Below are 25,176 nucleotides of genomic sequence, written 5' to 3'. Positions count from 1 at the left end.
CCTGCATTGCTCATGGCTAACCACTTGCCTGCACATCCCTGGACACAATGGGTTATATAGCATGGCTAATCCATCTACCATGCACATCTTTGCACTATGGGAGGAAACCGGAGCACGCAGGGAAAACCCACAGAGACATGGGGAGAACATGCGAACTCCACACAGACAGTTGCCTGAGGGTGGAATCAAACTTGGGCCCCTGGATCCGTGAGGCAGCAGTGTTAACTACTGAACCACTGTGCCACCCCTTTATTTTACCATAGCTAACCCACGTAACCAGTAAATGATGGGGCTATTTAGCATGGGCAATCCAGCTAACCTATACATCTTTGGACAGTGAGTGAAAGTTGGTGCACCAAGAAGAAGCCCATTCAGACGCAGGGATAACATGCAAACTCCAGAAAATTTCTCAAAGCTGGAATCAAACTCAGATCTCTGGCGCTGTGAACCTGTGGTGATAAACACTGCACCACCATGCCACTTCCATAAAATCATACAATGTGGAAGCAGATCCTTTGGCCCATCAAGTCCACACCGACCCTCTGAAGAGCATCCCGCCCAAATCCACCCCTACGCTATCGCTGCATTTCCCATAGCCAATCCACCCAGAATGCACATTTTAGAAGTGAAAGAGGAAAGTGGAGCACCCAGACCGTTACCTCAAGTGGCCTTTAATTCCAGATTTTTATTGAAATCAAATTCCACCATCTGCCGTGGCAGTATTCAAGCCCAGGTCCCTGGAACAATACCTGGGCCTCTGGGTTAACAATCCAGTGATAATACCATTAGGTCATTACCTCCCCTATACTGTGAGAAATTTTGGGCCTTATCAAAAGAAAGATATAGTGGCATTGGAGGCAGTCCAGTGAAGGTTCGCTAAGCTGATTCTAGGAATAGATGAACTTTCTTAAGAGTAGAGGTTGGGTGCAGTGGACCTTTACTCATCAGAATTTAGAAGAATGAGCGTTATTGAAACATACAAGATTCCTCTGGTTTGTTTTTGTTCATGGGATGAGGGCATTGCTGGCTAGGCTGCATTTATTGCCCATCACAACTTATCCAGAAGGCACTTATGAGTCAACCACATTGCTGTGGGTCTGGAGTCATGTCCAGTTTCCTTCCCTAAAAGACATTTCTGAACTAGATAGTTTTTCTCCTCAACAATTGAGAAATGAATTTGTGGTCATCATTAGACTCTTGATTTCATTGAATTCAAATTCTACCATCGCAGGATTTGAACACAGGACCCTAGGGCATGATCTGGGTCAGTGGATTAACAGTTCAGTGATTATACCACTAGGCCATCACCTCCCTCTATTTCACAAGGTTTGACAGAGTAGATGTTGAGAGGTTCCTTCACTTTAAAGGAGACACCAAGACTAGATCGAATTGCTACTTTCTGCGGTTAGTGAATCTGCGGAATTGTCTACCACAGAGTGCTGCTGACTCTATAATGTTAAGTACATTCTGAGAGATTTTTAGTCAACAAGTCAATCAAGGGTTAAGGAGAAAAATTAGGAAAGCATCAGATCAGCCATGATATCATTGAATGGTGGAGCAGATTTGATGGGCTGAATAGCCTCCTTCTTCAAATAGGCACCTTCACTCAACCAAATTAGGCCCATTTAGGCATATATATTATTTGTTTCTAACTATTTATTTACAATTTTTTTCCAAGAAACACAAATGTAAAAATGGAGTCGGCCTGTGAAAGCCCTTAGGTTCTTTCCCTCTTAGAGAGAAATGATTGGCTGCCATCAAGAAAATGGCCGCGCCGAGAAAGAATCTTGTGAGTTACTGGTGAACTGTATCAATTGCCAAAAAATGAGTCATTTGGTCTTTGGGCCATGGATATAGTGTTAGGTGGATAAAAAAAAAACAGAAAGCATTGAATCCAGTTTGAACATCAGAGTTCATAGCAACGCTATACACAAAGAAAACAATGGTTGCTATAACAACTGACTGCTTTTCGGAGTAATGCAAAGGCTGTTCAGCATGTTCAGGATAAGTAAGACCTTGTAAGGAGACGAGTTCTGTCTTTCCTTCAAATAATGACTGCTGAAGTGTAAAGTCTATGTTTTTTTATGAACCTATTTCAGGCAGTATTATCTTTCATTGACATCACAGAGGGATACTTTCTTCCTAATTCAGTGCAAGGAGATTGTCAACAAAACAATATCCCATTGGATTTGCTCTGCCTTTCCTCCAAAGTGAATTTCTGCTAAAAGGTGACAGAACTTTGTCACTGCAACATTCAAGTTGTAAAAAGAATCCTTTTTTTTTCTCATTTACATGGAACAATTACAAGCATTCTGTCTATCTGTGACACCAGTTGTACCATTTCGTTTTCTATTGATGATACATTAACCTCATTCTATGTCTAAGAGGCTTGGATCCTCTTTGAAAAATTCATCTGAAGTGAATGTTCAAAGCATGAACAATATAGAGCCATGACGAGACTCTGCTCCGCTTCGTACTATGCGGAAGCCAAATTGTGAAGGAATAAAGTGCACCATTAAACGCATAATCTTTACAATTTGGTCATACTAATTTTTAATGTGTAGTGCAAACAGCATATATTACGGAGGATTGAGAGGTACAAATTCCATCCCACTTAATGTCAACCAAATCCCATGGATCACTCTAGCCTGGATAACGTGTCCCCCTTTTAGAAATGCTGAAAATTTGGGATGCTCATATCTTAAAAGCTTCCAGATATTTTAAAATGCAATTATAAATGATTGTGCCTGATGTGACTGAAGTTTGGTTGAATAAATTTGTCCTTTCTGGTTGCAGCCATATTGCTCTTTGAATCTACACTTGAATGTGGCACAGAATCCCTATACATCGGGAAATATAGGCAGTAAGGACTCTGCACCTGGTATCATTGTGGCCTCAGGTACTGAATCTATTTGAAGGTCGATACAATTTTCTCCAGTCTTTTCAGAGTGTTTCATTGCATGCTTTTTAAGGTGCAGTTGCATACTCCCCTCTGGCTGATAGGACATGAAGCATAACAAATGAAATTAGCGTTGGAAAACACAACACCTTTATACCTCACGGAAGTACCTGCATTCCCAGCGCAATATAGACTATGACAAGGGCAATGACTTTTCTGCTCAAACAAAATTGTTTCCTCCTCCTTTCCATAGCGATGCTAGCTGGGAACAATTCTTTGAGGGTTTGGCAGCCATTGTACCTCACTTGATGAGTAATCCATCAAATGGACAGAGAGAAATGACAGATTTAATGGATTTTGAGACTCCTTTCACCCATTGCAATAACTATAGTGAATTTGATAAGCAGAATTCACTAGATTGCACTCAGGACCAAGAATACCAGCTGTTCTTTTTTCACTTCCCTAGCCTCCAGGTGCTTAGGTCCCTCCTGAATCCTCGTTGGAAACTATCAATTTAGCTGAGGCCAGAAATAAAACTTACTTGACCTTGTATAATTTCAGAACATATCAGTGTTGCATTAGAATGCTCAAGCAGTCTGCTTTCATTGAAGGCTCAACTAAACATGTTGCAATATTCCTGGTTATCATTCCTGCAATCCCTGAGATGCTAGCTGATGTTTTTTGAAAGTTGCTTGCTCTGCACACTTTATTTTCCCCAATTGAAATATGAGCTGAGAAAATTTACTGAGAGGCAAGTGACATATTCCACACTGCTCAAGGCAAACTACCAACAAAGAAGTTTCCACTCCTTTGCTCTATCAATAATGAGGTGTGTTTTCATTTTGCTCCACACCTTAATTGGGCTGGAACATGCTCAATGCAGCACTATGCAAATATTCTGCTTTGCAATAACCTTTTGTTTCACAGATTCTGGTAGACTATTGCACCGGAAATTTAGATAAAATACCTCTCCAACACTTTTTACAAGAAGCCCCAAATGCAAACATTAGATCTAGTCATCATTTTAATGGTCAGCTGGCCACCTACCCTTGGAAAACTTGTGTGGACTTTGGCTTTGTGTGACAGAAAGGGCATCTCTTAATAGCTGAGAAGGTCATTTTTAAAAATATGAAAAGGGCATGTTAACAAGCTCTGAGAAATGAAATGTTAACTCTCATTTTTACTTCACAGACGCTACTAGACCTGCTGAGCTTTTCCATCAACGTTGCTTTTGTTCCTGACTTACCACAGTGCTTTTGGATTTTATTAAATTGAGAAGTTCCTTGTTCAGGACTTCTTTGTTGGCGAAGGCGCCCCATATTTCATTTTAAACTTTCAACCTAACCACCTTCAAAAGAGAATTAAAACAGAAATTTGGGGCAAATGTTCAAAAGGTCTGGCAGCATCGGTGGAGAGAGAAATAGAATTAGCAATTCACATCAGTCTCCTATTATCAGAGCTAGTTTTGCAACTGTAGTGAAGTTTATAACAGTCACAACAAAAACACAACAGATATATGACTGCAGTGGAGAGAGGAATGGACACCTTGGGAGATCCTGTGCAAGATGAAAGATGCTTTATAAATACAAGTATTTCTTCCCTTCTTTTGTGCCTGTATTTTCTGGTCTTTGAAGCTCGCCGCATTGTAACCTTGGGTTGTTATTGGTAAATGTGGTTGATATTTGGTGGCTTTGCTTGGATTTCAGGCAACATCGGCTCTGAACTCATAACGGATGAGGAAAGTCACACTGGAGGCATGTTCATCTCATCAGATGCAGGAAACACCTGGAGACAGGTAACAGCAATGTGGAGACATTGTGGAAGAGCAGTTTCTATCCATTAATAGAACCTGACTCACTCAGCAAACAAAGGCATCAGCAAACTGTAGAGCACAGACTGAAAATGTCGATTATCCTTTTCTGCTTTATGTCGGGATCATTGATCTCAGCTGCGACCTCACTATCTCCACAACAAACTGACCAAACCAAAATTAATTATACTACGTATGCATTAAGGTGGTCTGGTGGTGTAAGAGATAGTAAAAACTGCTGATGCTGGAGTCAGAGATAACACAGTGTGGAGCTGGAGGAACACAGCAGGACAGGCAGCATTTTTGAAGAAGGGTCCCAACCCAAAACACCAGCTTTCATGCTGGTCTGATGCTGCCTGGCCTGCTGTGTTTATCCAGCTCCACACTGTGTTATCTCTAGTGGCGTAAGAGCCCATTTGGCCCAGGACCGTAAATATCAGTCATAATCTTCACTGTATGGTGTCATAAGATCTTTTATATCATGTAAATGATAGATATAGTTTATTGTTTCATCCAGAAGCAAGCACATTTGGCAATCCAAGCTCCTTCAGTCCAGTCAGTCAGCTTTAACCACTCAATTTCTAAGTAAGCCTTGAAACCGCAACCGCTGAATCAGAAGATGCATCTCTGAAATCTGTGACTTCTGAAATCTCTGGAACATTAGCTACCATTTATTTTTTATGGCTGGCTGCATTTGACCATTAACCACCTCAACCCATGAAGTTGGGAGAAGGCCAGTTTTAAGCAATTGAAGTCTGATGTATTTTCTCTGCTGGTCAGCATTAAATTGGTTTGTCTCTGTCAATGTTTTTGTCTATTTATTGTATCCACGTAAAAACAGCCCTTTCATTTCAGGTGAATTAATAGCATTAAATGCTTTGAGACATTTCAACATGATGAACAATAGTCTAATTGGAAGTAACTGCAGATCCATCAAAGCCATGTTTCAGCAAGTATTCATCCAGTTGTTGACATTCCTTTCAATGAGCATTTTTTTTCTCTGCTGGATTGAAGATTTTTCTTAAGAAATGAGTTATTAGGTGAATTTTGGAGACTGTAATTATTTTTTCACGTTCAGAAGCAGGAAGAGTGTTCCCCATCAAAATCATCAATGTTTCGGAATACCTCATCTGTCTGCAGATGGACTAACGTATACTGTAGGACAAATGACCTGTTACTGTGCTCTAACACATTATCATTCTGTATCAGGAAGAAGGCAGGCGTCTTTGAGAGTCTTAGCTGACATAAATTAGGAACGTACTCTTGTTTATTAACTACAGTTGTCAAGCGGCCCATCAGTTTCTGCGAAGTCAGGAACCCGGTGAAATACATCACTGCCTAACAGACACACATAGATGGATATCAATGTTTATTTGACATTTCAGTGTCTCGGTATAACAAATACAGCCCATGAAACACAGTGCAGCCCCAGCTATTACTACAGTGCTAATAAAGGCGGAGTTTGCCGGGACTGTTAAGTGAGCTAATAGGGCAGTTGCAATCTAGCTGAGCAATATGGGTAATCTTATGTTCCATTTGAGAAAACAAATCGAGATACAAGCTTCAGTTTGGGCTATGTGTGGTGAATCAAATACATCATGGACTGAGAGATGGATTTGGAAATTGTATGTGGAAGACTTCAGTGGATGGTCTGTTTGTGCTTTATGTTTAACAAACTCTAATTTTGATTTAAAACAAGAAGTGGCTCATTTTTATGTGGAGTCAGAGAGTATGCCTCCCTCTATCAACAGAAAACTAGTTTCTTATCAATCATTTTATCTGAAGCTTATTACAAGAGTTCTCAGTTGACCATATTGAAGGGGTAAATACCAAAAGGAAGATGTAACTCAGATAAAATGATTGCGATTTCAGCAGTAGTTGTTGAGATGCCTTTTCTTTCACTATGAACCAGTGATAATAGCTATGTGGTATAACTTTGTTAAGGATGATGCTGATTGCTCTATGTTTCCTCTCAATTGCAGGTTTTTGATGAGGAGCACAGCGTCTTGTTCCTGGACCAGGGAGGTGCACTTGTAGCCATTAAACACACACCACAGCCAATCCAACATCTATGGTAATTGGTCCCTTTGCTTATTACCCTGGTCATGGGTAAAGCTGCTAAAATTGCAGTAATGAGGAGGATATTCTCCTTCAGGGCATTACCTGTTACCTGTTAAAAGACAGGAAACACGTATACTTCTGCAATGATGGGCACATGTCAGATATAAACTGAGCCCTGAGGAATTCAAGGACCATTCTGGCCTAAAATTTTGAAAACAACATCAAAATTCGAACACCAGAGATGTCTTCACCTCCTTTATTGGGAGGCAATGGCCTAGTGGTATTGCTGCTAGACTGTCAATTCAGATAACCCATGTTCTGGTTTCAAATCCCACCAAGATGAATGGAGAAATTTGAATTGCATAATATGTGGAATCAGGATTCTATTGATGACCCTGAAACCATTGCCACTGAAACACTCACCTGGTTCGCTAATGTCCTTTAGGGAATTTAACTGCCAACCTTATCTTGCCTTGCCTACATAAGTCTCCAGACCCACACCAAAGTGATTGAGTCTTAACCGGCCTCTGGTTAATTAGAGATAAATGCTGGCAGAGTTAGTGATGCCCACATCTGGTGAATTATATATGTATATAACTTGATGGGGTGGAATTCTTTTTGCTGTGAGATAGATGGCAGGCAGGAACTTTGGATTGGCTTAAAATCTTACCAGGAGCCAGCAAAGTCTTGGAGAATTTAATCCCCTTTAACCAGATTCTCCCATTCTGAGCTCCCTTCTAGTTCTCACACACAGCTGGATTGTTGCAGATATTGACACACTCTCCTATCCCTGTCATTTCTGCCACACTTTCTAGAGCCCCGTTCTCCCAGATCTTGGACTTCTCCCTCATTTTATCCAAAGCCCAGCTTTCCTTTTCCAAATATTCCCAAAACTAATGATATCCCTTTGCAACATTCCAAAACCCGACCTATTGTAACTGGTTGCATTGCTTCCAATTCAATGAACAAGAGAAGGCCACTTGGCCCTTTGAGCCTGCTCTCCTAACCAAACGATCATGGCTAATCTGACTTTAACTTCAATTCTACATCCCTGCATATACCTCGATAATTTTTCATCCTAATGGTCATCAATGATTTGTGAACAATCAAGAATACCTTCATTTTTACTTGCTTTTGTGTTCAGTATGCACTACACAACAGGAAGGCTCTGTCATATAAGATCACACATAAAGTAAAAAAACACCAGAAATTGTCTAAGAACTGAAAGAACTGCCGATGCTGGAAATCAGAAACAAAAATAGAAATTGCCGGAAAACCTCAGCAGATAGGACAGCATCTGTGGAGAGATTTTAGGTCTAGTGACCCTTCTTCAGAAGCAGAAATTGTCTATTTGGAAAATAAACCTTTTCCCTTCTTTCAATGGTAATTTGTTTGGACAGTAGTATGACCACAGCATTACCCTTCTCCATAGAACATAGAACATGGAACATTACAGCGCAGTACAGGCCCTTCGGCCCTCGATGTTGTGCCGACCTGTCATACCGATCTGAAGCCCATCTAACCTACACTATTCCATGTACGTCCATATGCTTATCCAATGACGACTTAAATGTACCTAAAGTTGGCGAATTTTAAGCACAATTTAGTCCATTTTAAGCACAATTTAGATTTCCACTTATGAAAGATGAAGTTGCCTATTTCCACTGGACCAAAGGGCTGCTGTCTCATTACAGCTCAGGCAAAGGGAAAGTCCTTCATGGTAACTTCAGCTGGTGTGGGGATTGAACCCATGCTATTGGCATCACCAGCCAGCCATCCAGCTAGCTGGGCTAACCGATCTCTATAATAACATGGTGGTATATGTTTAGAAACACAGGGTGATGATGTACTTTTGAAAGGATTGAAATATGCCTTCATTGTTGAAAACTAAATATTGAGGCATGTACCGTGGAGATAGTCTCTCTCCAAATAATCTGAAAATGCTTTACCCTTCATGTTACCCTGGGCCCTGAGTGAGGGATGGATTCAAGTTCCATAATCTCCAACGTACTTAATAATTTGTGGAAAAAGGGAAAGAGATTACTGGAGAAACTCAGCAGGTCTGGCAACATCCATGGAGGGAGAAACAGAGTTTTGAGTTTGGTTTGATTTTTCAGCACAACTAGAAAACTCTTAATCTTTTTCATTCATTGAAGGGGTCTGGGCATTGCTGGCAAAGGCAGCATTTATTTTCTATTTCCTAATTGTTCACATGCCATACGAGGACAATGTTTTAAAAATCCAAGCAATCAGAGGCTCGTGGCTCCGGTAGCATTGTAAAAGGAAAGAAAAATAAAGAGAATTTAGATGCAGTCTATCATGTCCTCCAAGAAACCCGAACCACTTGGCGTCCAGTCAAGTTGCTTGTTGAAGCATATTTGCTATGGATCTGTAGAAAACACCGAGAAATGTTGTGCACAGTGTGATTCCACAAACAGCAACATTATGATGGCCAAATAATCAGTTTTACTTACTTTGGTGGCAGGATGGTCAAAGGGAATCCAACATTAACTGAGCGAGGGTGGAAATGAGATGATTTTAGTCAAATCCGCAAATGCCTTCCATTTTTCCCCAGTCCTATCCCTGACTCTGCACTCGCCCAAGGCTGAATTGGACTGCTTGTAACTTTGATTTGTGTGACCCTGAACTAAGCATCTGACTTCAATTCTCACCATCAGCTGGATTGCCTACTTGTGCCTCTGTAATATTTTTGACTCCTGCTGAAATTCTCATCAGCCCCTTTGCCACCTCCAACGTCCCTCATTGCCTCTTGTCAGCCCAATCTTCACTTTCCAGAGAGTCCAACTTACGTAAAATTTCACTCAGTGCCCTGTATCCACATAAAGTCCCATCTGCTGATGTCTATTAGTTCCTTGGTCTGGAGTACCTTCTATGTAAATTCTTCATCTTGCTTCAGTTGCTTTATAGCTACAGGCCACTCTATCTATCTGTGCACTCTCCTCCATCTCCATGTTCTTCACCCTCCAAACTTAATTCCCCTTCGGTGTTTCAACTTTGGCCCAATTATGTCATGTCATTTTCACCGTGGAGGAGGAGCAGTTTTTTGCCATCTTGGTAAATATTATCGGATGGTCGTCATAAAACCCTTGGGGTTGACTTTCTGAGCAGTAAAGGTCTTCCTCATGGCCACCCTGCTCCATTTTTAATCAAAGGATGGAGCTCCGCATTTCTAACAGGAGATTCTGATCAGTGCTCCTTCAGCAATATGGAGTGGGATATCCATACTGACTACTCCCTCAGAATGCAGAGTTGTCAGGGGAAAACAGATCATATCCCTTTTCACAGCGTCAGTATTCTGAAATGGAAAGATCCAGAATTGCAGACTGCCAAGAATGGGAGAGGAGAACCTGGAGGACAGAAGGTAGCAGGTCCAAAGCAGAGCAGGGTGGAGCTGTTAAATCCAGGGGAGGGAGGGTGGTGCCAGATTAGTGTTTAGAGTGTAGGTGCTTTGGGAGAGGTGGGTATCGGGGGTGAGTGATATAAATATGGGATCAGTGCAATAATTACCCAGGAGTTAGTAATCTTTATTAATCTAACTTTTCCTCAGTAACTATTTCTTTAACTTCACCAGAACTCTGTGAATTCTCCAATTTAAGTTGATACTTACAGAGGGTTTCAGGCATGGGGGAATTGTCCATTGGAATCTAAAATCCCCCAAGCAATTCCTTTAGAGTTTATTATGATGGGCACTCTGTGGGGTTTTGAATGTGCAACTTCCATCGAAACTGGACTAAGGATAGTCTGGCCATCGAAATATCCAGGCCAGGATCTCTCTAACTCTCTGTCTCTCTCTGCCCTCCTTTAAAAATCTCCTAAAAGGTCATCTCTTCATTTCTCCTTTGGTCAGTCCTCCCCAGTTTGTTTTAACTGGTTCACAGTCTGTATTTCTTAGACTTATCTGTGCAGACACATGGAATGTTTTGCAGAGCAGAAATGTTACTCTGGTTTTGAGAAGTAGATTATGAGGAAAGATTACCTAAATTAGATTTGCAGTTCCTGGAAAATAAAATCGAAGAGTGGTTGTTGAAGAATTTTGTTTCAGATTTGGAGGGATTGATAGGATAGAGAGATTCCCATTGAGGATGGAGATAGGGAGACTTACAGGTTGTCTAGGGCAAACCTCGAAATCAGATCCAACCATTCTCAGCCATATCTTCGAGCCCTAAGGTGGGTGCTAGAAAAATGGAACTCTCTCTTATAACAGAACAGTAGATGCTGGACCAGTTAATAATTTTAAATCAGACATCAATGGATCTTTGCTCAACAAGGCGAATAAAAGACACTACAGTGGGTAACTTGCCTCCTGACTCCCTATCTACAAGGTACAAGTCAGGAGTGTGTTAGAATACTCCCCACCTGCCTCCAACAACACTCAAGAAACTCGACACCATCCAAGTCAAAGCAGCCTGCTTGATTGATGCTACATTCACAAACATCCAATCCCTCCACCACTGACACTCAGTAGCAGCAGTGTGTACTATCTACAAGATGCACAGCAGAAATTCACTGAAGATCCTTAAGCAACACCTTGAAATCTCACAATCAATTCTATGTGGAAGGACAATGGAAGAAGACATGTGGCAATATGCAAGTTCCACCCCAGGCCACTCACCCAACATCCTGATTTGGAAACATATAATCATTCCTTTGATGTTTCTGTGTCAAAATCTTGGAATTCCCTCCCTAAGGGCATTGTGGGTCAACCTACATTGTGTGGGTTGCAGTGTTTCAAGAAGGCAGCTCTACACCACCTTCTTAAGAGGCAACTAGGGACAATGCTGGCAAGCCAGTAATGCCTATGTCCTATGAGACAATAAAACAATATGGAACAATACTAGATGTTTGGATTTGAATGACTTGTAACTCATTAAGTGGCAGGATAGGCTTCAGTCCATGGTGAGGGAGCTGAACGTCTTATTCCTGTTCCCATGTTTGAGCAGATATATAAATAATGGAGATAATGGGAACTGCAGATGCTGGAGAATTCCAAGATTCCTGTACCCGGTGTGGCTTCCTCTACATTGGGGAAACCAAGCGGAGGCTTGGAGACCGCTTTGCAGAACACCTCCGCTCAGTTCGCAACAAACAACTGCACCTCCCAGTCGCAAACCATTTCCACTCCCCCTCCCATTCTTTAGATGACATGTCCATCATGGGCCTCCTGCACTGCCACAATGATGCCACCCAAAGGTTGCAGGAACAGCAACTCATATTCCGCCTGGGAACCCTGCAGCCTAATGGTATCAATGTGGACTTCACCAGTTTCAAAATCTCCCATTCCCCAACTGCGTCCCTAAACCAGCCCAGTTCGTCCCCTCCCCCCACTGCACCACACAACCAGCCCAGCTCTTCCCCCCCACCCACTGCATCCCAAAACCAGTCCAACCTGTCTCTGCCTCCCTAACCGGTTCTTCCTCTCACCCATCCCTTCCTCCCACCCAAAGCCGCACCCCCATCTACCTACTAACCTCATCCCACCTCCTTGACCTGTCCGTCTTCCCTGGACTGACCTATCCCCTCCCTACCTCCCCACCTATACTCTCTCCACCTATCTTCTTTACTCTCCATCTTCGGTCCGCCTCCCCCTCTCTCCCTATTTATTCCAGTTCCCTCTCCCCATCCCCCTCTCTGATGAAGGGTCTAGGCCCGAAACGTCAGCTTTTGTGCTCCTGAGATGCTGCTTGGCCTGCTGTGTTCATCCAGCCTCACATTTTATTATATAAATAATGGATGCTGTTTTGCTATTTCTTCTTCCAGTGTGAGAGTAAAGATATTATTCCTGTGCAATGTCCACATTCAGCTGCATAGTTATAGGCTTCTAGAAAGGTCAATGAGTTGTCAGTTTAATTTTTTTGCTGGAGGAAGGGGTTGGTTGGTTTTAACTGGTTTAGATCGGCATCTGTGATATCACATCAAATAAGGCAAGAGACTTTCTTCATCCGAGCTTGCCTGTGATCTGGTGGAATTTGTGCATTAGATTCATTGCAAATGGAAAAGATCACTGGGCAGATATGGACTGAAGGCCGTTCAACCAATTTATCTCACAATTCCAGGCTCCTATTCATGTCTCTCTGTCACCAGCTTCTAACACTTTCCCCAGCAACTGCTCTCAGCTTTTCCAACCGTAAAATAAACAATGCAGATTCCATTCCTGCATATTTTTTAAAAATAAAAGTGAAATTGTGTGCATTTTTGGGGGGGTGAAGGTTCTATCAAAACAACCAAATTTTATGATCGGATACACCAAATCAGGATGACTTAAAAGGACCAAAGCCTGCAATCAGCTAGCTTTCATTGACTTGCTGTTGTTTCCATGGTGATAACCAGACACCTTTCCCTGCCTGATCCTCATCTTTTAAACTACAATCAGTCGAAATAGCAGAGAAAACACATCCATTGATGCACAAATATATAAATCAGTAACAGAACGAGTCCATTCAGCCCCTCAAGACTTCCCCACTGCGCAATAAATGGTGGCTGATCTGATAGTAACTTCAAACCCATGTTCCCCACTTCCTCCATGATGACCTTTCACCCCATAGTTAGCAAGAATATACCTACCTCTGTCTTAAAAGTATCCAAGGACTCTGCTCCCACTGCCTTTTGAGGAAGAGAGTCACAGTGTCACACAGTATGGAAACAGGCCCTTCGATCCAACTTGTCCACGCTAACCAGTTTACTAAACTAAACTAGTCCCATTTGCCTGCATTTGGCCCTTATCCCATTAAAGTTTTCCTTTCCATGTACTTGTCCAAATGTCTTCTAAATGTTGTAGTTGTATTCACCACTGCCACTTCCTCTGGCAGTTCAATAGAATGTATGAACCACCTTCTGTGTGAAAAACGTTACTCTTTAGGTCCCTTTTAAACCTTTCCCCTCTCACTTTAAACCTATGCCCCTCTAGTTTTTGACTCCCATGCCCTTGGGGAAAGAGTTTGCCAATTTACCCTATCCATGCCTCACATGATTTTGTAAACCTCTATGAGGCTACACCCCCAATGCTCCAGGGAAAATAGCCCCACCTTGTCCAGCCTCTCCTTATAACTCAAATCTTCTAGCCTCAGTAACAATCTTGTAAATCATTCTTGCACCCTTTCCAGTTTAATAACATCCTTGTTCCAGCAGGGTGACCAGAATTCCAAAGACTCGTAGAAACATACAATATACGAACAGGAGTAGGCCATTTGGCCCTTCAAGCCTGCTCCACCATTTAATATGATCATGGCTGGCCATCCAACTCCATGCCCTGTTCCTGTTTCCTCCAAATATCATTTGATCCCATTAGCCCTAATATCTATAACTTGGAAGACTACAATGTTTCGACCCCAGTTTGCTGTGGTAGTGATTCCCACAGGCTCACCACTCTCTGGATGAAGAAACTTCTCTTCATCTCAGTCTAAAATGGACTATCCCAAATCTTTCGACTGTGACCGTGCAGCCCTCCCCATTAATTAAGAACATTCCTTGTGCTTCTAATCTTCTTGGAAACTTATAGGTCTCACTCTATATGTGACTCAGTGAGAGGAATAAAGTTCACTTAATCTTGGCTTTAAAATGGGCAACCCATGATTTTTAGAAGGCGACCCCTTGTTCTAGATTTCCTCAGAAGAAGAATTATCCCCTCCACGTTCAGCTTGTCAAGTCCTGCTCAAGATTTTATGTTTCTCTCAGGATATAACAATGGGAAGGTGATTTGTGCTCGTTTAGGCAATGTTTTCACTCTGCCATGTCATACCAATCTAACACTGTTGCTTTTTTTGTTTGTTGTAACTAGGCTGAGTTTTGATGAAGGTCAGTCCTGGAGTAAATACAGTTTTACCTCAGTTCCTCTCTTTGTAGACGGAGTTCTGGGTGAACCAGGCGACGAGACGCTGGTAATGACGTGAGTAGAGAACATTTTATTTCCCTGTTGCAGCCTGAAGTGAAAGAAAGACATGTCTTTGTAAAAATGCATTGTATTCATAATGTTTATAAAATTATATTATTTCGTCCAACTTTGACACAATGGTAAAATGGGATGTTTCACTCTATTTACAAGTGCAGGTTATATTAACAATATACATTTACAATTCACATCTCTGCTGTGTAAGACCTGGGGAATTTTATGTGGTTTCAAGCCCGTCTCTGTACTATGACAGAGAGACTTTAAAAAAGAATCACCTTTCCTCTTTAACCCTTTGCAATGGCTAATCTTTAGCATAAGATTAAAGCTTTAGTATATCTGAGTACATGGTGCTTGATTTTGGACGATGCTGGTCTACAATACTCACTTGTGGGCAGTTCCTTGCACTGGAAGACCAACAGATTTCATCATTGGCGTTCAGCTAAATGTAAGAATTTGTCTTAGTATTCTTGACCTTCAGAAACACCAATACATTTCAAAGCCAAAATGTTGCTTTTAACATGTAGTTCCTGGTGTCATATAAGGGAACACGGCAGCCAAAGTATGTGCACAGCAAAATCCTAGCTAACGTCAATTATTATCCAATCTGTGTTTCTGGTGGTGTTAGTAGAAGGATAATTGTTAGGAATTGCATCCCTGATGTTCTCCAAATAGAGCCAGGGTGTTTTTATTCACCTGAGGGACCAGATAGGCCAATGATTTAACATTGCATCCAAAGGTTGGTATTTCTAACAATGTGGTGCTCCCTCAGTTTGTATCGAAGTTTCAGGTCATGTCCCTGAATGGAGCTCTGACTGAGTTATAACATCTGTACAACTGTTCTTCCATGCTCTCAGTTCTCACTGAGTGATTCTAACAAATTTCAAGCTGCAGAATGGGGTCACAGAGGAAAAAGGTTTGGAAGGCTCTGAGGGTTAATCATCATCACGGGATAAGGTTGAATTCTCAGGATATAAAGAGAGGAGCTAACCAGTTGCAGGTGCTACGTTCTATGCAGCTAAACAGAAATGTTACTTTTACGTCTAACCTCTGAAGTCTTACAAGAAATCATGGAGTCATTCAAAGGTATTGTAATCAAGTACTATGTAATAGGCCTAACCTAAGGGAGTCTGATTGTGCAGTGATAGTGTTCCTATCTCTGAGCCAGGAGACTTAGGGTTAAGTTCCACTTGTTCCAGTATGTAATTACACTTCTCTACACGTCAATTCAAAAACAAAGAGACCAGTTCTATTCAACAAGAATGAGCTTTTCTTCTTCCAAAGATCTCGACTGGGCCATCCATTCTCCACTTTGTATAAACGTCTGACAGTCATACCAATCAGAAGCATTAGTAACAGTGACTCTACATGAAACATCTCAGGCAGCACTGATAGACGCGATTACACCAGTCAGTAACAAGTTTCTTGTAACAGGCTCCTTCTGTTGAATGCTGAGTTTTGAATGACTACTTTGATACTAATCATTGTTAAAGAAAGGCCCAGGCCCCCTGTTTAGCTGATCTCTGTACAAAGCCCTCATGAGCATATGAAAAGACATAAACCAAGCTCTACATTACTGAGGGATGTCACTTCTACCGATTAAATGAGGTGCTCATCACCTTAAAGTCAACAATGCTATAGCCTGACTTCAAGGTTTGCATTTGCTATATAAGTAGATCACAGAACATCAGATGGATTCTGTCCAGCTATGGGATTTAAGGTTTATGGGCACTTGTCCCCAAAAGACCCAGCTAAGGAAACATTGTGGTTATTTTTTGCTGGCATCTATGAGCATTTCACATCAAGTCATAGAGCTCTATGGCACAGCAGACGACCCTTTGGCCCATTTCATTTTCACTGGAATATAACACTAGGATATAATGTGGTGCACAGAGCATGTGGAACACAGAAGGTATGTAGAGGCTTGAAGACAGTAAGAACTGCAGATGCTGGAATTCAGAGTCAATACATGTGAGGCTGGAAAAGCACAGCAGGTCAGACAGCATCCGAGGAACAGGAAAGTCAATGTTTCAGGTCAAAACCCCTCTTCAGGACTGGGGAGGAGGAGGGGAGCCCAGAAATAAATACAGGCAGGGGGTAGGCCTGGGGATAGTAGGTGTAATGGTGATAGGTAAATGCAAGTGAGGGGGCTATTGTGGTTGGTTGGTGGGACAGGTAGAGGGATAAATGAGTAGGATGCTGGACAGGTTAGGTCATATCAGGAGATGGAGGGCTAGACATGGGATAAGGCTGGGGGTTTGAGGGATTTTGAAACAGGTGACGTCATTGAGGCCATTGGCCTCTAAGCTCCCAAGGCGAAATATCAGGCGTTATTCCTCCAGTTTATGTTTGGCCTCACTCTGACTGTGGAGGAGGCCAAGGATGGACATGTCATCAGGGATGTTGGAGGGGGAATTACAATGGATGGCAACCGTAAGGTTTGTATGGTTGATATGTGCAGAGCGCAGATGCTCCATGAACTGGTGCCTGAGTCTGCATTTCATCTCCCTGATGTAGAGGAGGCCAGATTGGGAACAATCGGTGCAATAAATCAAATTGGATGAAGTGCAGGTGATTCTCTACTAGATCTGGAAGGATTCTTTGGGGCTCTGGACGGAGGTGAGAGGGGAGCTGTGGGACCAGGTGTTGCACTTTTTGTGTTTGCAGGGAGAGATACAGAGTTTGTTGGAGAAATTGGTGGTGAGTGTAGGTGGTGAGGGCAGCATGGTGGCTCAGTGGTTAGCACTGCAGGCTCAGAGCACCAGGCACCCAGTCTGATTCCAGCCTCAGGCGACTGTCTGTGCGGAGTTTGCACGTTCTCCACGTGTCTGCGTGGGTTTCCTCTGGGAGCTCCGGTTTCCTCCCATGGTCCAAAGATGTGCAGGCTAGGTGGATTGGCTGTGCTAAATTGTCTGTGCTAAATTGTCCGTAGTGTCCAGGGGTGTGTGGATTATAGGGTAATGGGTCTGGGTGGGATGCCTCTTGGGGTGGTGTGGACTTGTTGGGCTAAAGAGCCTGTTTTCACACTGTAGGTAATCTAATCTAATCTATCTGATGAAGGAGCCATGGAACGAGCAGTCTTTGCAGAAGTGGGTGGGGAAGAAAATATCTTTTTGCTGGTGGGGTCAAATTGTAGATGCAGAAATGTCAGAGGATGATGCATTGGATTCCAAAGTTTGTGGAATGGCACATGAGGCCCAAGGAGACTTTAGACCATAAGACCATAAGACCATAAGACATAGGAATGGAAGTAAGGCCATTCGGCCCATCAAGTCCAGTCTGCCATTTAAATCATGGCTGTTGGGCATTTCAACTCCACTTCCCTGCACTCTCCCCGTGGCCCTTGGTTCCTTCTGAGATCAAAAATTTGTCGATCTCTGCCTTGAAGGCATCCAACGTCCCGGCCTCCACTGCACTCTGCGGCAATGAATTCCACAAGCCCACCACTCTCTGGCTGAAGAAATGTCATCTCATTTCAGTTTTAAATTTACCCCCTCTAATTTTAAGGCTGTGTCCACGGGTCCTGGTCTCCCGCCTAATAAAAATATCTTCCTAGCGTCCACCCTTTCTAAACCATACATTATCTTGTAAGTTTCTATAAGATCTCCCCTCAACCTTCTAAACTCTAATGAGTACAATCCCAGGATCCTTAGCTGTTCATCATACGTTAAACCTACCATTCCAGGGATCATCCATGTGAATCTCCGCTGGACACGCTCCAGGGCTAGTATGTCCTTCCTGAGGTGTGGGGCCCAAAATTGGACAATCTGTCCTTATTTTTGTTGGGGGAAGGTGGTTTGAGGACAGAAGTGCAGGAAATGGAGAAGATGCGACTAACGGCATCCTCGATTACAGAGTGTTGGGAGTGATGGTCCCTAAAGTTGGAGGATATCTGGGATGTCCTGGAGTAGAATGCCTCATCTTGGGAGCAGATGTGGCAGAGACAGAGGAATTGAGAGTATGGGATAGCATTTTTACAGTAGGGTGGGTGAGAGGAGGTGTAGTCAAGGCATTGTGGGAGTCAATGGATTTGGTGGTGAGTTGGTTTCCAAAGATGGAGATGAAGAGGTCCATGAAGGGGAGGGAGGTGTCAAAAATGGCCCAACTGAACTTGAGGACACAGTGGAAGGAGTTCGCAAAGTTGATTAACCATTCGAGTTTCTCAGGGTATTGAGATCCTCGAGGATGAGGCAGCACTGAGGTGGTCACCAATATAGCAGAGAAAGATCTGGGGGATGGTGCCAGTGTAGATATTGAAGAGGGACTGTTCCACAGGCACAGTTCAGGCCAATGCAGGTACCCATGGCCACCCCTTTGGTTTGTAGGAAGTGGGAGGGATTGAGGTAGAAATTGTTGAGAGTGAAGACCAGTTCAGCCAAGCGAGTGAGAGTGTCAATAGAGGGAGACTGGTTGGTCCTACAGGAGAGGAATAAGCAGAGGGTTTTTAGGCCATGGTGGAGATGAGGTGTTGGAGGGCAAGTAATTGAAAGATTTCAAAAAGCTGGAAGGATTGGGTTGTGTCACGAATGTAGGTAGGGAGTTCCTGGTCCAAAGGGGAAAAAATGGAATTGAGATTGGAGGAGATGAGCTCAGTGGGGCAGGAACAGGCAGAAACAATGGGCCGACTGGGGTGGTGCGGGCTTATGGGTTTTGGGTAGAAGATAGAAACAGGCAGTGCGGAGTTGGGAAACTATCAGGTTTAATGCTGTAGATGGGAGATGTCCAGGAGTGATGAGGTTGTTGATGGTCTGGGAGATAATGACATGGTGATCAGAAGTGGGGTCATGATCGAGGGGACAGTAGGAAGAGATGCCCTCTCATTCTACTGACGACATGTCCATCCTTGGCCTCCTCGACTGTCGGAGTGAGGCCAAACATAAACTGGAGGAACACCTGATATTTCACCCTGGGATCTTATAGCTCAAAGGTCTGAATATTGATTTTATCTGCTTCAAAATCCCTCAAACCTCCAGCCTTATCCCATGTCCAGCCCTCTCCCTCCTCTTCACCTTCCTGACTAGACCTAACATGTTCATCATCCTACTTTCCTACCCACTCCACCTTTCCCACTAACCATCACTATAAACCCCCGACCTGCATCGATCTATCAAAATCCCACCTAACTTTACCCAGCCCCACCCCCTCCCTCTATTTAGTTCTGAGCTTCCCTCCTTCTCCCCAGCCCTGACGAGGGGTTTCGGCCCAAAACATTCACTGTCCTGCTCCTCAGATATGGTCTGACCTTTTGTGCTTTTCCAGCTTCACAGTATTCACAGGTGGTATATAGTCTACCCCAGGCGATGTGAACTATTCCCCCCACTTAGAGCATTTGATTGAATCCAAATGAGGCAGGAAATCTTCCACCAATAACCTTTGACACTGCTGACCTCAGTTCCAAGCAATCCCAGTACATCAAATTGGAATGCTAATGATTCAACATTGTTCAGTGAATTAACATTCAAAACATTTTAGATCCTAAAGGTAAAAACAGAAATTTCTGGAGAAACTTAGCAGGTCTGGCAGCTTCCGTGGAGAGAGAAACTGAGTTAATGTTTCAAGCCTGGTAATCCTTTTTCAGAGCTAATAGTAGCCAAACTAATTCAGGATTGAGCTATTAACAATTCTGAAGAACGGTAACTGGACTTGAAATGTTATCTCTGCTTTCTCTCCATAGACATGGTCAGACTTGCTGAGCTTCTCCAGCAATTCCAGTTTTTGTTTCAGATCTCCAGCATCTGCAGATTTGTTTCAGACCATGAACATGTTTAACTGGGTGGACATGGAAAGGTTGCTTCCCAGAGTTGGGGAACCAAGAAGTGGGACACAGTTTCAGGGTTAGGGGACAAACATTCAGGACAAAAATGAGAAACTGCTTCAGTCTAAAGGTTGTGAATCTTTAGAATTTATTTGCCCAAACAGAGTTATGAATGTTCCATCAGTGAATATATTTAAGATTGAGATGCATAGGATTTTGTATTCCAGAGATTTGAGAGATATGGTGTGGCAGTGGGAAGAGTTGAAGATGCTATTGAATACAGGAGTGGACCTGCTGGACAGAACAGTCTGAAATTCGTGCACATTGTGAGCCAAACTTAAGGAGTGAGCCAGTTCTGTGCTGGAAACAATAAGGATTGCAGAAGCTGGAAGCCAGAGTCTGTAATTGCAAAGCTGGTAAAGTACAGCAGGTCAGACAGCTTCAGCGGAGCAGGAAAGTCAATGTTTGTCAGTGTTTTGGTCTGAAGCATTGACTTTCCTGCTTCTCTGATGTTATCTGATCTGCTGTGTTTTTCCAGCTTCACCCCTAAAGACCCCATTTCTGCACTGTCCCTCATTGGTCCAGTGTATGAAGATAGCAACAGTTTTTCAATGAGCTCTAGGATATTGTGGTAAAGCTAGAAGGGATGATGCCCCCTCACTTGGTAATCAAGCCTCTGGTTTCTCTTTTGAAGATTATAAAGATATACAGAGGCAGAGAATGTAAAACATGTTGCTAATCCACAGAGGGAACCAGTTAAAACGCTCAAGGAAGCGAGGTTGTAAGCCATGAGGGAGTAACGAATGAGAGAACAAAATGTACCTTCGAAATGAAAGCTGTAATCACTACTGCCTCTTGTCTAAAGAAAGAACTGAAAACAAAGCAACATCAACATCTTGAACAATCAAACACATACACGTACTCAACAGGATTAAGAAGAAAGGTTAGTTTGCAGTAAGAGCACTTCAACTGCTCTTCAAAATGTGCACAAAATGGTTCAATATTGTTAACTTACTGAGGGACTTTAAAAGAAAAGAGGCTTGGATTTATGTTGAACCTTTCAGAACTTCCAAAGTGCTTTTCAGAGAGTCACATGCTTTTGCAAACATGGGAGTTTGAGATCAAAATGAAATTTGCAACAAATGAAGATATGAAAATTGAAATATTTTTATTAGCTTAATGTGCACTCAAAGATAAAACATATAGCAGTATTTTTTCTCACAGCTGCATGAGAATGTCTTCTCACACAGAGGCTATGTTTGAGAAAATTAAATTATTAACCAACCTAATATCGAATTTGAACCTGGATTTTCTGACCTCAGGCCTGGATCTATACCATGATGCCACAAGCCCAAAAGTTAATGATCCCTGAAACCCGTAGAAAACTGATGTTTTCAATAGGCATTTTATTTTTATGCAGCCATTTAGGAAGGCAAGAAAGTTGATTTTGTTTTACTGTAGACCCTTCAGGCTCACTGTAATCAGTGTCACCTTTCACTGAACACAATTCACTCCAACTGCGATATTTCGGACTCAATATTCAACTTAACTGAATGTTGATGCAGCTTTGTGCTATTTTGAGGACTCAGCCAGGGCAGTTTGTAACTCTGTATGACATTCCAAAGCAGTCAATAGCAAGTCAATACCACAAAATATTATCATTCTCCATTGATAATTCAGCAGCAGGTATATAAATCAGAACATAAATCATAGGGGCCACTCAACCCAATTTAAAACAATAAGACCATAAAATATTGGAGCAGAAATTAGGCCATTCAGCCCATCGATTCTGCTCCGCCATTCAATCATGGCTGATAAGTTCCTTAAGCCCATTCTCCCGCTTTGTCCCCATAACCTTTGATCCCCTTGATGATCAAGAACCTGTCTATCTCAGTCTTAAATGAAGTCAATGACCTGGCCTCCACAGCCTTCTGTGGCAGTGAATTCCATAGATTCACCACTCTCTGGCTAAAGAAGTTTCTCCTTATCTCCATTCCAAAAGGTTTTCCCTTTACTCTCAGGCTATGCTCTTGGGTCTAGTCTCTCCTACCAATGGAAGCATCTCCCAACATCCACTCTGTCCAGGCCATTCAATATTCTGAAAGTTTCAGTTAGATCCCCCCCCTCATCCTTCTAAACTCCAATGAGTATAGTCCCTGAGTCCTCAAACATTCCTCATATGTTAAACTTTTCATTCCTGGGACTATTCTCATGAACCTCCTCTGAACCTGCTTCAGGGCCATTACATCATTCCTGTGATATGGGGCCCAAAACGGCACACAATACTCCAATTGTGGCCTGACCAGGGCCTTATAAAGCCTCAGTAGTACATCCCCACTTTTATATTCAACTCCTCGCAAAATAAATGCCAACATTGCATTTGCCTTCCTGACTACTGACTCAACCTACAAGTTTACCTTGAGAGAATCTTGGACTAGGCCTCTGAAGTCTCTTTGTACTTCAGACTTCTGAACTTTCGCCCCATTCAGAAAATAGTCCATGCTTTTATTTTTCTTACCAAAGTGCAAGTCATCACACTTTCCCACGTTGTACTCCAACTGCCACTTCTTTGCCCACTCACCTAACCTGTCTAAATCCTGCTGTAGCCTCCCCCCTCCTCAATCCTACCTGTCCCTCCACTTATCTTCGTATTGTCTGCAAACTTAACCAGAATGCCCACAGTTCCTTCATCTAGATCATTAATGTATAAAGTGAAAAACTACGGTCTCAGCACTGACCCTTGTGATCACTTGTCACAGACTGCCATCCTGAGAAAGACCCTTTTATCCCTAGTCTCTGCTGTCTGCAAGACAGTCAATTCTGTATCCATACATTCAGCATCATTTTCCAGTGGTCCAATGTTCACTTTCGCCTCTCTTTTGCCCTTTATATATCTAAATAAACACTTACATTCTTCATTTATATTACTGGCTAGCTTACCCTCATATTTAATCTTCTCCCTCCTTATTTCTTTTTTTGTTGTTGCCCTCTGTTAGCCTTTGTAAGCTTCCCAATCCTCTGGTTTCCCACTGCCTTTCACCACATTATATGCTTTCTCTTTTGTTTTTGTGCTATCCCTGACTTCCTTAGTCAGCCATGACTGCCTCATTCTCCCAGTACCATGCTTTATTTTCCTAGGGATGAATTTTTGCTGCGTCTTCTGAATTATTCCCAGAAACTCCTGCCAGTGCTGTTCCACTGTCTTTCCCGCTAGGCTCCTCTTCCTGTCAATTCTGCCCAGCTCCTCCCTCATACCTCTGTAGTCACCTTTATTCAGCTATAATGTTGTTCCCTCTGACTCCATCTTCTCCCTCTCAAATTGCAGAGTAAATTTTATCATATTATGATCGCTGCCTCCTAAAGGTTCCTTCACCTTAAGCTAAGTATTTGCACTATTGCATGAAGTCAAGATCTGATCAATTCACTGATCTTCCACCAATCTCACTGTGAATCTCTGATCAGTATCTCTCCAGAATGGGGAGCTCATAGCCATCCAACTTGGAGTTGTGACCACCTAAGGTCTAATCTGGGACCATAGACACCTACACACTCAAAGGCAGACAGTTCAAAGGTAAAGTTACCATATTCTTACCAGACAGTAGGACTGCTCCCTCATTCAAGAGAAATGACTGGTGATGGTTTAACCTGAGGGTCACCACTGCTCAGGTGAGGTGAGGCATTAAAAAAGAGAGTCCTTCATAGTAACCTCAGCAAGAATTGAACCCATGCCATTGGTGTCACTCTGCAAACAAACCATCCCTCCCACCATGCTGACTGATAAACAACTAGAATGAGGGGCATAGTCTAAAAAGGGCTAGGCTGTTCAGGAGAGATGTTAGGAAGCACTTCTACACACAAAGAGCATTAGATGTTTAGAACTCTCTCCTACAAGTGGCAGTGGATGCTGGATCAGTTGTTAATTTTAAATCTGTGATACATTTTACTTTGCTAAGAAAAGTATGAAGGGGAATAGACCAAAGCAGTTTGGCCACAGGCCAGCCTTGATCTCATTGACTGGTCCAGTAGGCTCAAGGGGATGAATGGTCTTCTTCTGTTCATAAGTTCATATGATTTGCTCTAGGAGTGGGGATCATCACACATTGATTTGCCCTGTCCCCACCACCCCAAACCCTTAAAAGGGCCAGTTCTGGTGGAGGTAAATGTTTCTGCAGTTTTGCTGGCAACATCCTTTGCTAATTAAAGCAGACGTTTGGTGGAAGTTAGAGAGAACAGAGAATAGCTACTGTACACCACATAGTAGGACCTCAAACAAGGCAAAGAAAATGGTCCCACTGAAAGCCAACTTGTCAAACACTAGACAACATATTCAGAAGTTTTTGTGCTCTCTATTTTATATTTATTCCCCAGTTGGTAAAGAAAGCAAATGTCAACCACTTGGAGTTTTTAACTGAAAGGTTTGAAAGAGAAACTGTTAAAATACATACCAAAAATAGAATGATTTCCTGCTTTTTCAACTCTTGTGTTTGGTGAACAGAGAAATAACAGTGAGAGAGAGAGAGAGAGAGAGAGAGAGAGAGAGAGAGAGATAAAGAGAGCAACATCTTGTCTTTCCCATGTCAAGCATGTGTACAGATGGATGGTCTGTAACAGCACATTTCCAGATTGCCCTAAGCACAATGAAGGAGGGCCAATGTAGATAATAATGCCAATTAATCAAATCGGGCCAGTTTTAAGATGCAATCCACACCAAATCAGTTTTGTTAAATTGAATAACACTTAATTCACCA

At 42.5% G+C, this 25,176-nt stretch overlaps 1 protein-coding gene across 2 annotated transcripts in view; it reads left to right on the top strand.

The window, feature by feature from the left end:
* The window catches only part of LOC125462076 (VPS10 domain-containing receptor SorCS1-like), a 1,248,383-nt gene that overhangs the window by 1,009,530 nt on the left and 213,677 nt on the right, over positions 1-25,176 (top strand). For both annotated transcript variants that reach the window (XM_059652946.1, XM_048551586.2), the window contains exons 11-14: positions 2,797-2,899; positions 4,606-4,694; positions 6,692-6,783; positions 14,566-14,673. In XM_059652946.1, coding sequence (XP_059508929.1) covers positions 2,797-2,899; positions 4,606-4,694; positions 6,692-6,783; positions 14,566-14,673 — 392 coding nt within the window. The remainder of the gene's footprint in view (positions 1-2,796; positions 2,900-4,605; positions 4,695-6,691; positions 6,784-14,565; positions 14,674-25,176) is intronic.

Source organism: Stegostoma tigrinum, chromosome 20 (assembly GCF_030684315.1).
Source record: "Stegostoma tigrinum isolate sSteTig4 chromosome 20, sSteTig4.hap1, whole genome shotgun sequence".
Classification (NCBI taxonomy): domain Eukaryota; kingdom Metazoa; phylum Chordata; class Chondrichthyes; order Orectolobiformes; family Stegostomatidae; genus Stegostoma; species Stegostoma tigrinum.
The sequence above is the reverse complement of the archived record's forward strand: the minus strand, read 5'-3'. Positions and strand labels throughout refer to the sequence as shown.